The sequence below is a fragment of the Buceros rhinoceros genome, unplaced genomic scaffold (assembly GCF_000710305.1).
Source record: "Buceros rhinoceros silvestris isolate BGI_N320 unplaced genomic scaffold, ASM71030v1 scaffold667, whole genome shotgun sequence".
Lineage (NCBI taxonomy): Eukaryota > Metazoa > Chordata > Aves > Bucerotiformes > Bucerotidae > Buceros > Buceros rhinoceros.
Window position 1 is genome coordinate 1 of NW_010423712.1, and position 18,134 is coordinate 18,134.

Here is an 18,134-nt window from a genome sequence, read left to right on the forward strand (position 1 = left end):
GAGTAGAGAGAGCTGCTGCTTTTCCAGACGGGACTGTGGAGTTTCCACCACGCTTCCACCAGGCAGCTCTTCAAACTCACCGAAGTGACAGCCTTTGCCACGGCTGTGCTGAACTGAAGCTATTTTTGAAGGCATCTCAGAGCAAGCTCTACAATACTGCTGCACAGCACTCAAATACCATGGGACAACAGCAGATACATCTTCAGTGGGAGGAAAAAAAATGTAAAATAGCGATTCACATTAAAAGTGGATGTGGCTCTTAATCACCTGAACCTAACATGCTTTAATTAAAGTTACATTGTAATATTCTTCTAGGAAATGGCAAGTCTACGTTTTTTCTGTTAAATTCTGTGCAGCTTTTCAGTTTGGATTCGGCAAAGTGCTGAATATGATTTTTACAATAATATCACACATACGGTGCTTTACCTTGCAATCATCTATTGTGTTCTGTGCAGAGATCACGCTTGCTGGGGTTTGTAACGATCTCAGTCGATCACTCTGAGCTTCCAGCCAGCTGCGGAGAGACTGTGCTTTGTTCTCATTTTCAGTAATATCCTCCAAAACATGTTCCAGGTCTTGTATCTGAAAGTTCCAGAATCATTTTAACTTACTTAAACCCAAAGGTGGGCAGAAACAGGGCTCCCCTTTCCATGACAAAATACGAGATTGCAATATTGACATTGAAAATACTATTTACAGAAAATATTTTGAAGGAAAAGCTAAGAAGATTTACTGTCTCTTTAGGGTCTGACCTTTTCCATGAGAAGAAAACAAGGCAGTGTGGGTTCAAGCTGGCAGCCTGCACACCTGGCCAGCTGGGGGGCCCTGAGCTATGTGGACACATTCACATGGAGTCTGAAAAACCTCACTCTCCCTAAAATCCACCAACAAAGTTACAAATAAGCAAGAGGCCTCATGCCTCATGTCTTCAGTCTTGGCCCTGAGGATCCATTAAATCCTGGAAAGCAGTTTCTCAGAAATGGTTAGAGCAGCTAACTTTTTCCTCCCACAAACGGGAAATTTCATTTGGGCAGGAACTTAATGTTCCACTTGAAAAAGTTTCTGGAAGACTTTCCGAGTCAGAAAAATTTGGGAGTTTTCTGTTTGATCTTTGTACTTGGTCTTTGTACCTGGATTCACGGGGGGCAGCTTCTCCCAAATCCTTGTAAATTGGGGAGAGAAACTGAGATGAAAGAGGAATGTGCTGGTAGAGGAATCATTCCAGCAGCCTCACGTTTGCATTTTGGAATGCTAACTTTCCCCTGGTCTTTTCCATATGAGTCACATTGGCTTTTCTGGCCACTGGGTGCACAAGCAACGGCATCTAATTCTGGATGTGTAGATTATTTCTAGCTTCTGTACAATAAAGTCATTCTGAGGCACTGCCTGAAACAAATTTTCTCCTGAGAAACACAGGAGATGTGCGGGTACAGTTAGCACACACGCTGAATTTGCCTGTCAGCTGCTGATCTTCAAATCACTCCTTTGGGAAAGCATATTTAATGACTGCAGGAGGAGGACACAGACATGGAGCAATCCATTTCCAGTGACCCAGGAGGGCTGGAGCAGGGCTGGGACGCGATCCCAGCCCTGCCTTTTCCAGCAGGGTCGTATGTCCCCATCTAAACACGGCTGTCAACACTACTTACTTAATAATTTTTTTTCCAGCAAATTCAATTGCTACAACAGGGAAATGGGTGGTAGCTTAATATATCCCAGTTTCTCATTCCCATCATATGGCATGTGGAGAGGCTGGTTGCTTTTTTGGTGCTGGGTTTGCTGAGCAGGGCCTGGCTGTTTGTACCAAGCAGTGTAGCACCTCTCATTCCCACAAGCCGTCCAGTGTTTTTTCCCATGAAGTTTTAAACGTTTCAGCTTTCACGTCACCCCTAAGCTTAAGATTTTACTAAGAGGTTCCCCTGTGGACACTACCCTGAATTATTCCTTTTTCATATTTTTCTCAGGATAGATCTTCTTTGCTGACATGTCACTGTTTTATTCATATGAGGAATCACACTTTTTCCACCCAATACAGTCAACTACGGTTGTCATGAAGAGCAGATTTTGACCATTTTCCCTCCCTGTAAGTTACAGGATAGTCTACCCTCCCAGACTTGCTGAGGTTTGGATGTCTGCCCACCACCTGATAGCTTACATGCTACCAGACCACTCCATAGGCTGTCCAGGAGACAGCAGGATGGACAGGCAGCAGAGAGCACAGGGCATCTCACTGTGTTCAGCAGTGTTTTCAGAGTCAGGGAGAGAGGCTGCTTGCAAAACCCAGAGCACTGGCACAGGCAAGACCAGAGCTGTGAGAGAGAAAACAATGAGAACTCAAACCTTTCTGTTCAGAGATGCCTGCAGCCTGTGCCACCGCAGATTCATCTCTCCAAGGCACTCAGCAAATTCTATCCTTTCATATCGCTTGCTTTCCACATCACAAGTGCTCATCTGCAAGAGTGACTGGTTAACAAAATCTACGATCCACTGTTTAAAGTTCATTTCCATCATATATTCCTGGAGGGGAAAAAAAAAAAGAACAATAATGTAAAACAATTAGTTTGGCGGTTTTAAAGTGACCAGTTCCAATGATGCTTCAAGGCATATTATGGGACATTCACAGCTTATTCTGAACCATGGCCTAAAATATTTTTCTGAAAGAAACCTGGTCATAGGAATAATTCTCAATTTTTACCATCCTGTATTTGTGTGGCTATTCCCATCCACTGAAACTCTTGCAGAAAATGACTGTCCTTATGTGTTAACTCAAGGGGAGAGCAGGCTAGTGCTGAAGCAGGGAATAACACCTAGAGCTACCAGACTCAGTACTTTATCCATTGGAAAATACCGTCACACCGCCATGTGCCCAGACGAGGCTGAGACTGGGGCCTTCCCACACTCCTGTGACTCACAGACAAATGCAGGCAAGAGCTAGTGCTTCTTTATCAAAATATTTGGTATCAGAATAGAATATCAGAACAGGAGGAAAAGGTGTCCTCCAGCATGTGTCCTCACCCACAGAGACGAGTGAGAAATTACACGCAAAATGAGAACCACATACGGGAATATGTTTTTATTTCAGAGGGTCTTAGAAGAGGGGAGGAAAGGGCTCCTCATCATATCTAGTAGCACCCAGAAAAAAGGCGCCCGGGAATACCATAGCAGACTACTCAAATCAGAGCTGCTTCCCTGTAGGAATTCGTGACCCACATCCCAGCTTTCTTCTCAAGCATACACATCCCCACTTTGCTGACAAGTGTAGAACAACCTGATCTCTAAATACTCAAAGGGTTAAAAACCAGCACCTCACCTACATGTTCCAACTGCCAAATCCAACTGATACAGACCGAAACGTATCTGCTATATTAAGGCTTTTTGAAAGGCATACTTATGTTGGTGCTTGCCTTGCGTGCAGTACCAAAGAGAACTGCAGCTGAGCAGACTGAGAACCATCATCTCAGAGCACTGCCTGACAGCTCTGCGAGGAAAGAGCAAAATATGGCTCTGCAGGGAATCGTGCCCTGACGTCGGGCTCCCTGGCATCTCTGGAGGCACAAGCATGGTATGAATCCTTCTTGTGGCCTCTGCCATTGGTTCTTTAGCGTCTGAAAAGAGCCAAGAGTCCGCTGCAGCCTTTCTCTACAGGGATGTTTGTCTTGTCCTAGCAGGTTATCTCTTTTGATGAAACATAGTATTTAAAAACTCAGTTCTCTAGTTAAAAAGATCCTGGTTATGGAGCTCCATTATGAGGTATTCCTTCTTGAAAAGACAGACTAAAACACAGCATAGAGTCTGCCTTCCTAAGGAAGCTCAACACATGTTATAATCTAAATGTCAGAGAGAGAGAGAACAAGCGAGACAGATGGGACAGCATGAGGAAGCGGTGATTATAGCCCAGCAGGCAGTAGTTGCACTGCAGCTCAGGCGGGGTTTTGTGTGGTGCGGAAGCAAAGGTTTTTATAAAGGAAGATGTTAAGGCATCGTTGAGATTGTTTGAGGAACCCTCCTGAGAGCAAGGAGAAGGACATGACAGTGCCTGTAGGCTGTTTCCAGCCTTGTTACAGCCAAGCACTTTGCAGAAGGTCGGAACTTACAGCTTCCCAATTACCTTGTACTTTTGGAGGAGGCTTCTGACTTGGGCAGCACTACATTGTGAATTTTTTGGTTCCTCGTGTCCCTGCTGCTGTTCCACATGGTCCAGCCACGTCATTAGCTCAGCAATCGCTTCCCGCGATGAAAGTTTTTCCATCTGGAGCTGGGGGTAAAGCATATAATGAATCCTCTACACTCTGCTTGTTAGAAATATCAAGGAAGATGACATTTGTATTTTTAGAAAGGCTCAGGCACTGTAATTGCAATTATTGAGGTATGAACTTGAAAGTGAGCCCTGTGCTCCAGCGGGGTATACAACTTAAATTAAGTTGAAGAATTCAGAAATTCAGAAATAAAATTCTTTTGGATTGTAACAGACTTTCACATAAAACTGTAAAAATGATAGATATGTGCAAAACAGCCCAGGAAGAACATTGCAGTAATTAAACTGCAGTAAAATATTGGGGATATTCTGAAAGCAAGACAGGCAGCTGATCAGGAAAGAGGTGCTTTGGGGGCCTAATGGAGCAGCAATATTTAAAAGTAATTATTTAGCTTGAACTGAGAGATGGCAGCAGAGTTTCTCCTCACCTGGTGAAGCTTTTCTTGGATGGCTGGGAGCTGTGTAATCAGTTCTCCCCATTTTTGCTCAAACTTTGCCAAAGATGACCTAAGTGCTGCGGTATCAGCTTGCTTCACATGAAAGAGCTGGTTGGCAGTGCTCACCACAGATGACTTCAGGGAAGATTTTTCATCAGCTTCCTTAGAGAACGTCTGAGGTGCATAGGAGAAATTTAAGAGAGAGTAAATATCCATGTATTTATTTAAATAAAGAAGACAAACAAGGTTTTCAGTCACAGGATGAGCTGCCTCAACAAACGGATTTTAGCAAGTTTGTAAAAAACCTAAACTCAACATGTTCTGGCAGCAGGTAAGGCCTTTTTCTGCCCAGCTTGACACAGCGCCGAATGCCATTTTTTGCTCCACAGGGACTGGAAATATCCTGATCCTCACTTCCCACAGAGGCCCAGGGAGCAGCCCCAGTCCTTGAGTCTCTGGCCAGCTCACACCTACCAGTCCAGCCTTCAAGTGCTTTGCTTTCCACTGTGCAAGACTCCCTTTGTCAGGCCTGGCTAGTCATACGAGGGGAGCACAGCCCTGGTTGGGCAGGCAAAGATGTGAAATGCAATTCAGCATGTTTCTCTTCCTTGATTTGGCTGACCATCCTCACAGCCCCACCGTCTCCACCCCATTCCCTGAGCCCAGGTTCAGTCGGTAAGAGGCCCATCAGCTCGCCTGAACTGCTGTACCTAGTATTCGGCATCAGGAGCAAGACAGAAGCCACGCTCTTACACTGTAGGTGCACAAGACATCATGACTGGGCTGTGATGTGTTGCAGTTTGGAGCTCGTAATAAGAGGATTCAATTCTGTTACACACTCTGGCTGGCCTTACAGTCTGAAGGAAGGTCTTTGGTGGCCTCCCATCTGATGGTGCCCCACACAGATGATAGGGGAGTTTTGGGGCACACAGCTATTATGTGAGCAGCTTCTGGGTCATGGCAAATACAAAACCACTCAAAAGGGTCATTTTCTCAGGAAGTCACAACATTTTAGCTAAACCAGGAGAAATGACTTACAAACAAGCTGTTGATGTTATCCCTGATGGTGGGAAGATCTTGTGACACGTTGAGAGACTGCTCCTTCCAAAAATTCATTCTCTGCTGAGCAGAATCCAGCCATTTCATTAATTCCTCTGAGTCTCTGTTGTAGCTGCAAGGAAGAAACAAAACACACAAACATACATCTCCTAGCTGAGTCTAAGATACAGTTCTCACCCTCCAAGTCATCTTCCTCTCATAGCAGATGCTATTCTGGCATCTACACTGCTACATAATCCTGCAGAAGCCTGGCTACAGCATGGATCGATGTGTAACACAGCAGTACTGCTGGAGATACACATGGACTGTTCTATCAGCTCTTCCCAGCTGGTCTGCTCTCCCAGAAAACATCTTTCTCTATTCACCCAGCAGTCTCCAGCACAACCTCACGAGTGAAAAGGGCTTTCCTGGCGGTCAAAACCACCAGAGGAGATTGAGCACACTGCAAGGTGGAGTGCAGAATACCCAGCAGGCGCGATACCAGCAAACACTGGCATGCTTTGTCCACACTTTGAGTCCAGGCAGCCCGAGCACAGAGCACACTGACCAGGTGCCGGGACAAGTGATCTTGGTACATCAGCTGATGGATTGGGTTGCGGAACGCCAAACCGTCTCCACTTGACTGCCAGGACTTCACTGACAGTTGGCTTGTGCCATGTGAAGGCATTGGACACGCTTGGTCTCACCCCTGGAGAGCTCCAAAACACAAGCTGAGGCAGCATGGCAGACAGGTCTTGAACATTTGTAAGGTGGATGGTGTACGTGCACAGACCGGTGCATGATGCCTCTGCATGGGACTCAAGACTAGCTTGCATTTACAGCCGGCCAGAATGCTTCGGGCAGCACAGCCAGAGCTTCTGTGAACACCTCCAGCATAGAAACTGCAGCATGATGCACCTAACGCTCACCTAGACACGCTGACTTTGCCACGGCAGCAGTCAAAGCACTGTTCCTACGAAAGTGAGCAGCCATTGAAGCACTTGTCCATGCAATGAGAGATCAGCTATGTAAGAGGGCCACTCTTCTGATTGCTATTGCTTTCTTTTCTTTCTCATTTTTAAGTTAAAGAGCCTACGTTATTTATTAATTTACTGTCATATTTCAAAATACATCTCTATAAAAAGTCAGAAACTAATTTCTAGCTGATGTATCTGATTGCTTTCTGAGTTACACCCACCTGACCAAGAGTTTGAGTAATGTCTGAAGTCGGTGTAGTTCATGGCCAACTTTTTTGGTTAAAGACAACCACTGCTCTTCCAGCTTCCCAATCTGGCTTCTTATTTCTGGACAGCTCACAGCAGTCAGCAATTTCTTCCCTTCATTCACCATCTGGTACAGCCTGGCATGCTTTTCATCAACACTGATTTTGATTTGCTATCAGAATATGGGAAGTTTGAAAAACAATATTTTAAAAATTGAAAACACAGCTAGCAAAGCACATCTCATTCGTTCTAACTTCTTAATCCCACATTTCCTGTGTTGTGTATTTTCTTTTCCAAACAGAAGCAATCTGTACTTGATTATATGCAAAAGGGACACAGGTTTGTTCTTGATTTTTTTTGTTTGTTTGTTTGTTTCCTCTGTATAGATCAAGACAGATCTCAACCTACTTTCATGCATTATCAGAATGACTGATGGGCTTTTGTGGCACATGGAAACCTCAGGCAATGGACAAACACCCTCTATCAGATCTGGCTGCGTTGTCCATACATACGACTGTCCCCGGCAGAAAGTTTTACCCTCCTGTTCTTAGAGGCGCTTCAGGCTCTATCCTGCTTAAACAAACATGTTACCGCTGTTTTGAAGGAAGCTGTTGGGGTAATTATTGAATAATGGTGGCAGGCAGGAACGAAGAGTGAAGACATTAAGTAGAAGACATGGGAATGGTCTGGTTTGCTTAGACAGCTAAATAAAAACACATTATCCTTTTACCATGACTACACTTCACTGGAAGGTCAAAATGAGAAAGAGAAGAGAAAAAAAACGCAGGAAGTAGATCAGTTCCAGGGAGGAGGCAGAAAGTAGCAATTGTGTGATGTACAAGTATCTCACTTCTCTCGAGGCATGAGGGGCTTATACAACATTATTAATAGGGGTATTTCTCTCACAGGAATTAAGCTCCAGAGAATTTTATTCTGCTTTGGCCTTGGAACTGTGAAGCTCCAGTGCTGGGACTCCCCACAAAAGCATCTTCTAAAACTGTATTGCCTTTAAAGACATCAGAAAAAAGTAGTATAGACTTAAGAGTGAAGAGCTAGTTAAGAACTTCAAAAAACAAAGGAAACCCGGCAACTTCACACTCAATGGCTATGCAAATACTGCCTGTCTCCTGTCTCAGTGGCACAGGCATCAAAAGCACTAGAGGACCACTGGGATTGTAAATATCTACTGTTGATTTATTTCAAAAGCTTTACTGTAGCTCATAATCTTCTGAGAATGTCCAGTGGTCTCTTTCATGCAGTCAACTAGATTAAATCACACTAATCCTTTTTGCCTTTATAGTCTGTGAATCTAAACATCAAACTGGTCTCAACAGAGACTCCAAGACTCATTAATTCAAAATTTCCTCTGAAGGAAAGGTGGGTCTTCTAAAGACTGAGAAAGGTCAAACCTGTGAGGAACACTCTGAAGATACATCACTAAGTTTATTGAACACTATTTCTTCAAAAAACAACCATAAAGGCCACTTTCATATCCTTATATTCAAATGTGTTTAAAACATGGATAAAATGTGTCCAGCTGGAGCTGAGGTTCTAAATAAAGGTGTAGCTCTGCCAGCAGAGATGCAGCTGGGAACAACATTCTATACAAAAGCCATTTTATTGTTGTTGGTCAGATAGAAAGCAGAACATCTCATTTTGAAGTCTTAGGATTTTAAAAGGATCTGGTAAACCTGTAGACCTTCTATTGCAACCAGGGGTTCAGATATTTGAAAACACTAGGTCGATTCTCCTCTTCTGTAGGCGTGAAAATCATTCCTGAATTACAGAGAAGTGGCTCTGTGTCCACTCCACAGCTCCTTGCTATCCTTGGGATCCATGTAGACTGCACACCATCTTCTACCAAATATTTGGATTTGAAGATCAAGTTCTAAAGTAGCTACAGTCATTACTCCCACTTAAATGAACTTGTACCCCCTGACTGAAATTAGCAGCCTGATCCTCTGCTACTTTTAAAATAAGTTTTCAGCTTGCAGCCACACACAAAGGACACAAAGGAAACGGTGCCCTGCAAACTGTCTTCTCCTCATACTCTAACTAATCTTTTTGCCAGCCCTACAGAACCATGAAGAAAAACAGACACACACACATAAATACCTCTAGAAGTACAATCCTTTCCATTAATCTTTCTTCTGTTTCTTCAACCAAATTCACAGAAGGCAACGTAGCTGCAAGTGCCTCTAACTCCTTATTGAAAACGAGGCATTCTTCATCAAATTCCGTCCATTCCTAAAAAATACATCACATCATTAACATAGCACGTATCCATCTGCATTTTTGCTACACCAAACTATGAGGCCTTAATGCTTATTCTAGCATCAGCAGCTTTTGTTTTAATGGAACAGAACACGCAAACAGGCAAATGATACGGAAATATCAAAGTGAGACATGATTTCACCACAGATGAATTAATAATTTAATTCTCTAATAACTCGACAGTTTCTTAGTTTGAAGTGGTATACTTCAGATCAATTTTTAGGTTTTATTTTAAAGTGGTGCTGGTATTTTTGTGCCTTAAAGAGCTCTTCTGAAAGTCCAGGCACTCAAAAATTACTGCAAGAAGTCATGAAGTCCCATCCTTGTCAGTAATAGGTTGAAATGTCCACTTCCAGAGGGCTTCAAGGAGAAAAGCCAGTTTGCTGAGACACCAGAACAACAGGCTGTTGCTGTCCAATGGAGACAGGAAAGGACAACTACTAGCCAAGGAATCACTGGTACAGTGATAGAGACACAACTGTTCACCTTTTCCCCACCAGCTTTTCCTCCGGGTCTGGGCCATTACCTTTAACAGGCTCTCTAAGTGTATACCATACTGGCAGGCCTTCTGCTCCAGCAGCTTGACTTCATTCACCAGCTCTCTCCAGAATTCCTCTCTCTTTTGTAGGATGGAGGGAGCCACTCTCTTGGAAAACGTTTGCATGAAAGCCATATGGGTCATGAGATTGCGGAAGAAGTCCTGAAAAAAAAAAGTTATAGCTAGCTCTTTAAGAGGGATCACACACTGACAGCGGGAGTATGAAGAGCACAGAGAAGACTCACTGAGAAGAGCAGCCAGTTTCAGGCTCTCTCACAGCTGGAGTCAGGAGCCTTTTATGCAAATTCTGCACCACTCCAAGATGGGCAGTTACCGATCATCTGACAGTTAGTCAAGAACCAGTGATAGAACTGGTTCTTGACTAGAATATTTTCAGCTGGAAGAGACCTACAATGATTATATAAATCCAACTGCTTGACCAAAAGTTCAGGGCTGATCAAAAGTTAAAGCTTGTTACTAAGGACATTGTCCAAATACCCGTTAAACACTGACAGGTTTGGGGCATCGACCACCTCTCTAGGAAGCTGGTTCCAGTGTTTGACCACTCTCCCAGTAAAGAAAGGCTTTCTATTGCATAGTCTAAACCTCCTCTGGCACAGATGGGTTGCATACACCATTTTCATTTATACATTTCCAAAGGAAAAATCTACATTTATACCTTCAGTTCATATGAAATACAAAGATGTTGTAAGAAGATGATGGAAAGAAGAGTTTAACTATAAATAAATCCATAGTTTAGTATGAAGTGGTTATCACCAGTCAGCCCTTATCCACTTTGTTCCACCTAGATGGAAGGTGACTCCAAGCACCATGGGTATTAGTGGTTCCAAGGCCTAGGGAGTGGGTAGGGCACAATAATCCTTTGGGGTAACTGGGTAACAGTTTTATTTAGCTTTGGCTCAGTTGAGCTCTTGGGAAATGTCTGAATCTCAACAGAATACTTTCTCCCATAAAAAAGCTTTGAAGGTTTAGGGTCACGCTCTTCAATCACGATCTTCAATAATAACTAGTACAAGAAATAATAACTCGTACAAGAATTTCACTTAAACACCAAACTCCAGGCACAGGCTGTGTGAGCATCTGGACAGATTTTGCAGTTTTCTTTTGCTTTTGTAGATCTTATGTATGTATTCTTTTGTAGAACTTATGTATATATTCTTTTGTAGAACTTATGTATATTTGGACCACAGATATATTACTTGTTTTCCTTCATAAATAAATTCCTAACATTTTGCTTTGTTAAGGGATATTTGCAAGTGATAAACACAATTCTGACGACTCGGGAGTAGTGGTTTGCAGCGCTTGGCATCCTGAGGCAATTCCTAAGGGAGTTTGAAATATGTGAAGCAGTTAAATCAAGGCGTTGACACAACAGACGTCTTCAAGAGGCTAGCGTTGGCCAGGGCTTCTTGCCAAGTGGCAGGACATAGAGTCACAGTATCATAGAGTCCTCTGGTTGGAAGAGGCCTTTAAGATCATCAAGTCCAACCGGTCACCCTGCACTGCCAGAGTCCCTAAACCATGTCCCTCAGCACCACATCTACACTTCTGTTAAACACTTCCATGGAGGGGGACTCCACCACCTCCCTGGGCACCCTGTTCCAGTGCTTCACAACCCTCTCAGTGAAAAAGTTTTCCTGATACCTAACCTAGATCTCCTCTGGCGCAACTTACGGCCATTTCCTCTTGTCCTGTCACTTGTCACATGGGAAAAGAGACCAACCCCCACTTCACTACAACCTCCTTTCAGGGAGTTGTAGAGAGCAATAAGCTCTCCCCTCAGCCTCCTTTTCTCCAGGCTAAACAACTCCAGTTCCTCCAGCTGCTCCTCATAAGACTTGCTCTCCAGACCCTTCACCAGCTTTGTTGCCCTTCTCTGAACCCACTCCAGCACCTCAATGTCCTTCTTGAAATGAAGGGCCCAAAACTGGACACAGAATTCAAGGTGTGGCCTCACCAGTGCCGAGTACAGGGGGACAATCACGTCCCTGCTCCTGCTGGCCACACTAGTGCTGATATAAACCACTGAGGATGCAGTTGCATTCTCAGCCATCTCCCATCAAACATGTATCAGCTGGGTACAGGGGACATTGGACTGCTGAGGGGAAGATCTAAATTATCCTCTCTTTGGAAGAAGAGTTGTTATGGGTAAGTTTCCTTCATCAGGTCATGATGACACAGAATGCTGAAAGCAAAGGCTCAACTCCCAGTTGCTAGACAGCAACTTCAGGAACCTCACTACTGATTTATTACCTGCTAATGAAGGACATATGTTTTCCTCACATATCAGCAGGTTCTGAGGTAAGCCAAAGTAGTATTAGACTGACAAAGCCGAAATCCTGATCTTAATTTATCACCAAAACTTCAGTTGTAATAGTAACCTTCCTTTCATATTTCAGTGGGTCCCATTCTGGTCTACTGAAAATCTTTGCTTTGTTTTCTGCACATACTCCAGACCCTCCCTTTTGCAATGAGCTAGTTATTCTTTTCCATAACACTGGAGAAAAACTAGTCACAGAAAACAGCGCTCCTCCTGTGCTGATACTAGCAGTGCTGTGATAAGCATCTTATACCTTGTGATTTTCCAGGTGAGACTGTAGAGCTGCTCTGCTTTTCGTTAGCTGCTTTGGATCTTGTGCAACCTTCTCTCGTCCAATAGCTACCACCTCTGCAAATCCATGAAGTAAGACCTCATACTGGCTCTCACTGATGGAAGGAGGGTTCAGTTCCGCATACTTTGCTTTCAGAATCGCCCACATGTCATCCAAAACATCCTACAGTGTAAACACAGTTTAGTGATTTGTGATGGACAGAAATGAATCTTACAAACCTGCACACGCACTCCCAGAATGCAAAATAACCATCAGTCTTTTGATGCCCAAAATACCTTGCTTAGAAGAACCAAACCTTGCTGAGTAAGTGGAAACCATACTGCGCTCTTACCTCTAATTTATAAGCTTCCTGGATTAAGGTGATAGGTAACTGAAATCTTTCCCCATCGCCTCTTAATTTTGCAACTTGGTTTTCAAAGTCTCGCAGCTCCAAAGCACAGGCATCAGTTTTCTGAATTAAGGACCAAATAAGCTATTAGGAAGAGTTCTGTTCCATTAAATTTTCCATTATCACTAGCAGTGCAGCGGATCCAGGGGCTGGATCTCCACTGCGTAGCATTTCATAAATTCACAATGAGACTCCGAGATCCAACGAGCTCATAAGCTAAATAGCCAAGACTGTTCACGACACAGCTTACTGCGTTCACATGGCACAGCCAGGAAGGGAATTCAGGTCTTACGTCTCAGCTCAACATTCAATGTGCAATTCAAGAGCAGCCATTAAAAGAAATCATGGACGCAGAAAACACCATTTTTTCTTATGAGTTAGAGAGACTCAGGCAGGGATGGATTGAGACAGATTCTCTATGAAGGAAAGGAAGTCATGTACTTCTGGCATTCCTTTTCCAAGAGGGGTATTTGACAAAATATGTCAGAGGCAGTAGTCCCTGCTAGGGGATTCGGCAGTTCTTAACTTCACTTCCAGCCTGGCAGAAAGTTATGCCTGTAAACAAGGTTATGAGCCTTATGTATAAGTTCCAGGACACCCTCTTTCCTTCACCAACAACGAGATGGATGGCCGATGACCATTTTGGGGGATATGCAGTCTATTCATTTTTACTTCTCTGCTAATCCCTATGAAGGTCAAACAAAATAGCTTCACTGGTCAAATGCCATACGATAAAGTGCTCATAAATGCTGAATGAGTAGATATAAATACAGGACCTCAATTCCCAGAAAGAAAATCTAGTTTTGCATATAGAAAAGCATAATGTGTGAAGTGCTGTACTTTGTGTAGCTCTTTTTCTTCCCTGACATTATGTGGGGTGTATTTGCTCTGAGAGGTTGTAGAGAGACTGGTTTCTCAACTCCCAACTACTAAAATGACTGGAATTAGGTCTGACTACAGATCAAGGTCTACTGAAAAAAAAAAAAACCAACAGGATGGCAAATACTGAATTCTCTCCTTCCCCCATCCTTAAAACCTAAGGGAAATTCAAACTTTAGAAAATAAGAAACTTAATAGATTGCAGAAAACTAGAAATAATAGCCAATATTGAGAGTTTTCCCTCTCCTTTCCTCCAAATGAAATTACCTGAAGCTGTTCAGAAACATTATGTCCACGTATCGCATTCAAGTATTGTTGCAGAACAGCTTTCTTCTCAGTTAACTGATCATAGAGCAGCCTGATTTTATTCTGCAAACAAACCAAACATCAGAAATATATCACATATTAGGAATATCGTACTGACCAGACAGAATTACACAGCAAACAAAATGAATACCTCTTACAGGAAGAGCACTTTTTTCCTCTTTAAAATACAAAATAAAGCATGTGCATTATGGGCTTGAAGCAATAATTTAGAGAGGGAAATTCTGTAGTCTGTTTAGTGTAAGAAAGCAAATTATTCTGTCACAATGAGCCTGTAAAAATCTGTGAAACTTATATAGAGAAACAAATTCTTCTCTTCTGAAAATGAACCCATTACTGGTGACTGATGAAACTCCACAGATTCTGCAGAAGTAAACATTGCAAGACCTGTCCTGCTGCTGTTTGGAGACAACATCCCAGTGTTCTTCAGAAGAACTGGTTTATTTTTCAGCAGTAAAGAGCTAGACTGACTTGCAGATGATGAGCACACTGGAGTTTTGCTGGACATTGGAAACTGTATTTCAAGGACCAGGTTCTTCTTGCTTTGCTTCATCCTAAATCCCTGATCTGAATATTTTTCAGCAATAGCTCGTAGATATAGCCCGCTGTGATAATCTATAGAAAAGTTTCTCACTATCTGCTTTTCCAAAAAAAGCACAAAAAAAAGCAAATTTGCAAAACTGTGGCTTCTGCTACTGTGGCACAAAATCTAGAGGAACAGTAAATACAAAGGGTCAAAGCACCCTCCAACACATAGCTAAAAGTAGCCCAGTGCCAGACACGGCACTGGAAAGGAAGAAGCTTGCCTGAGTCCCCACAGCAGCAGAAAGAATCTAAGAAACCCTCCTTGGCCTAATCCCCACCCAGAGAGACTTGCTTTACCCCACAGCCCAGTGTGCACGGCATCACAGGTTACTTCCACCCTTTCTGCATTCAAATATTCCACTGTAATCAAGCCTCTAAGGTAGTGTGCCCTGCAAACAGCAAAATTAATTTGCTTCTTGAGAGGCCAAGACAAGTTTGTTTAGTTCCAAAAAACCCAAAAGAAAGCCCATTATATATTGTTCATCTGTAATCCAAATGCATTAACACTGACAAGTCTAACAGATGCTGTGAAACAAGATGTGCATTTGGCAGTGGAGTACCTGATAATTACTATTATGGTCCAGCCCAGCTTTCATTGAGTTGCTCCTTGAAGCAGTGGCAGCTTGAGTTTGTTCCAGCCGTGCCTGCAAGTTGTTAAAGCACTCGCAGAACACATCTGTGCTCCCACCAGCGCAGCTAATAGGCTTTAGAAGATCATCCTTTTTATCACTCAGATCAGCGTGAAGTTTTTGCAGCTCAACAGAAAGAGTCTAAAGGGTTTAAAGAAAGATAACATGAGTGAAAATGGTCTCTGTCCAAGGACTCTTGCCTGTAAAAGGCAGTGGGACTCGAATTGATAATTGTTGTTAAAAGCAATAGGCCCAAATCTGTGCAACACCAAATAGTTTGGTGGTGTTATTCCTGAATAATATCCACAAAACCGAGAGGAAATATCAGACCAAATATACTCAGTTGTAACAGAAATCCACTGGGGTTCCTACTCCCTGGATGTGTATGGACAGTTACCTCATAAAGAGCCTGCTGCACGGCTGCATCTTCGGTGGAGAGGACTGAGGTGTTTAACATCTCCTCCATGTTATTCAAACATCGGCTGATTGCCAGAAGCAGCTCAAACAATTTTCTGTCCAAATTGGAAGAAACTTCCTCTGCCACATTACCCTGGGTACATGCAAATCAGAAGTTTTCAGTACTTTCACCCAAGGCATGGTGCAGAGTTATTCACTCACGTAAGATTCAAGGTTCAATCAGCTAATAACAAAATGGAATTAATGAAATACTGAGAGATGACTTGGATGAGACACTTATATGCATGTAATATTTGGAGCTGACAAGGCCAAAGCTGAGACAATGACCTTTTTTGTACTGGGTGTGACTGGTCTTAGAGGTTTCTAGTCTCAGGAATGGGCAAAACTCAACTTGCCTTGCCAGCTCCGATACCGCAGGTTTACTGAAGTCACGCACAGGCTCTTTGCTTTGTACAGTTTGAGGCGTTTTACCCACATCTTTGCAGTCAGGTTGCAGAAGTATCGTAGCTAGAACTTGAAGTGTTTTCCTCTCAAAATCCTAAGCTGATTTCTACACGACAGTCCATACCTGATGCAGAGCTACGCTACAGTGAACACCATCTGCAGTAATATGATCGTGGGCTGCATCTCTCAGTGCCCAAACAGTGTCCTGTGTCTAGAATCCCCGGTATTATCGCAGTGCTAGGACACACTGTTTTTTACCTGTGCATGCACTACATTTGCTTCTTGGCTTAGGTCTCCCAGCTGGACAGTGTAAGTTTTCAGTTCCTCCACAGTTGGGATTCCTGCACCAGTGAAAGTGCCTCGGGGCAGCATGTTCATCTTTGTTGTAATCTAACATTTGGAAAAAAGAATATTGCAATTAGGTGAGCAGCTCAAACAGGCAACTAGGTAACACTCCTCTCAAAAAGCATTAAAATGGAAGTTTCACTGCATTGATACAAAGCAGCTGGATAGCAGAGATCTCTTTTTACTGGCAAAAATTAGTTGAGTCGGCTGTGCCCTGATGGGAGATTGACTGAGAAAGGAGCCTCTGATTCCCAGCTTTAAGGGCTACCAGTTGTAGTTTGTATCAAGGCAGCCCTGCTGCCCACTGCAGCATAAGTCTTGCCTGAAAGAGAGCCAACATTCATCCTCTTACATGACTGATATTCTTCCATGTAATGCAGTAGTTTCAGAGAACAGGGAGTCTAGTCATTCTAATTGAATGTGAACAAAACTGTTAATAACAGAAATTACAGTTTTATCCAAGCAGTAAAATTCTTCATCTGTTCAGAACAAATACATAGTGTGCTCTTGTTGCAGTCCAGACTCCGCTTTGGATATGTGAGAAAGAGAGAACACAATGGTGAATGGCAGAACAAAATTTAAGCCAGAGATTTCTTTTGACCAAAATGTTCTCACTCACAAGAACTGAGACAGCCCACAGCCACAAAAATCAGCTGGGAGCTTGTTGGCCAACTCTCTGAGTTCTCGTGAAAGAATGAAGCAGATAACATCTGGCCTGAATGTTAATCACAAGCATCCACCTATGGGCTCCCACACTACACTTAGGAGTCACTACTTCAGAGACGTTATTTCCCTCAAAGTAAAATTAAAAGACAATCGCAGAAACAGTGTGCAGTAACATCTTCCTCTGCAGAGTGCTTGCACAGATTTCAGTTATCTCATGAAGAGACAGGATATGATGATGCGGGAAGATACACTAATTGCTCTCTTTACCACAACCAATTGCCTGCAGAAAGAGAGTTTTACTGAACTTAAACGGACCTGAGGTTCCACAAGCTGGCAGAGGGGAGACTTCATCTTTGATGACAGCTCCTGTTGTAAATATTGCCATTTATTACTAGTTTGATCCTTTGGAGCTAAGGTGGGATCAGCCTGCTTGCTCTTTGGATCAGGTTCTCCATTGCTGTATTGAGAAAACATCATTAGAAATGGCAAATACTGAAGTAGGATAAGCAAAATTAGATTTGTAAGAGTACTAGTATAAGATTGGTTTCTATTGCTCCTGCCCCAAAACCAGAGTGAAACCAAGTGCATCTTTAATCCAAGCTTTGATACATTCCTTTGGTCTTTTCCCTTCCCGTGAAACACTCCAGGGGCCTGCTGGCAGCCGCCCTGAAATGACAATATGGGGAGTGCAATCATGCAGCATGTCGTGGTTCCCTGCTGGAAGGTGCACGGTCCCAATGCCCCCTTTTCAAAGATGCTGACATCAAACCTGTCTGGGGACCTCCGTGCATTTGTACAGCAAAGGCTGTGAACAGGGACACCCAGCTTGGCTCTGGATGCCCCTGCTTTTGTTTATGCTAGGTGCCAACTCTGCCTTGATAGCAACACTGACTCTAAACACTAGAGTCAGCCCAGTATCAAAGAGGCTGTCACATAAATGATACTCCATCTCTCTAGACTGTGGATGGCAGAAATCTCCCAGCTTCTGCAATTTTTCTTCCACGTTCCTGCACAGAACCAATGGTGCCACTGCAGAGGGTCAACAGGGTTAGGCGGTGT

At 43.3% G+C, this 18,134-nt stretch overlaps 1 protein-coding gene across 1 annotated transcript in view; it reads right to left on the reverse strand.

The window, feature by feature from the left end:
* Window positions 1-426: 426 nt before the first annotated feature.
* The window catches only part of LOC104497249 (nesprin-2-like), a gene marked incomplete at its 3' end in the record, with an annotated part of 121,190 nt that continues 103,482 nt past the window's right edge, over window positions 427-18,134 (reverse strand). The window contains exons 72-86 of the mRNA XM_010140483.1: window positions 17,391-17,532; window positions 16,323-16,454; window positions 15,601-15,753; window positions 15,135-15,344; window positions 13,933-14,034; window positions 12,730-12,849; window positions 12,360-12,560; window positions 9,754-9,927; window positions 9,069-9,200; window positions 6,929-7,125; window positions 5,731-5,863; window positions 4,684-4,866; window positions 4,109-4,255; window positions 2,341-2,517; window positions 427-582 (exon numbers count right to left, since the gene is read on the reverse strand). Coding sequence (XP_010138785.1) covers window positions 427-582; window positions 2,341-2,517; window positions 4,109-4,255; window positions 4,684-4,866; window positions 5,731-5,863; window positions 6,929-7,125; window positions 9,069-9,200; window positions 9,754-9,927; window positions 12,360-12,560; window positions 12,730-12,849; window positions 13,933-14,034; window positions 15,135-15,344; window positions 15,601-15,753; window positions 16,323-16,454; window positions 17,391-17,532 — 2,359 coding nt within the window. The remainder of the gene's footprint in view (window positions 583-2,340; window positions 2,518-4,108; window positions 4,256-4,683; window positions 4,867-5,730; window positions 5,864-6,928; window positions 7,126-9,068; window positions 9,201-9,753; window positions 9,928-12,359; window positions 12,561-12,729; window positions 12,850-13,932; window positions 14,035-15,134; window positions 15,345-15,600; window positions 15,754-16,322; window positions 16,455-17,390; window positions 17,533-18,134) is intronic.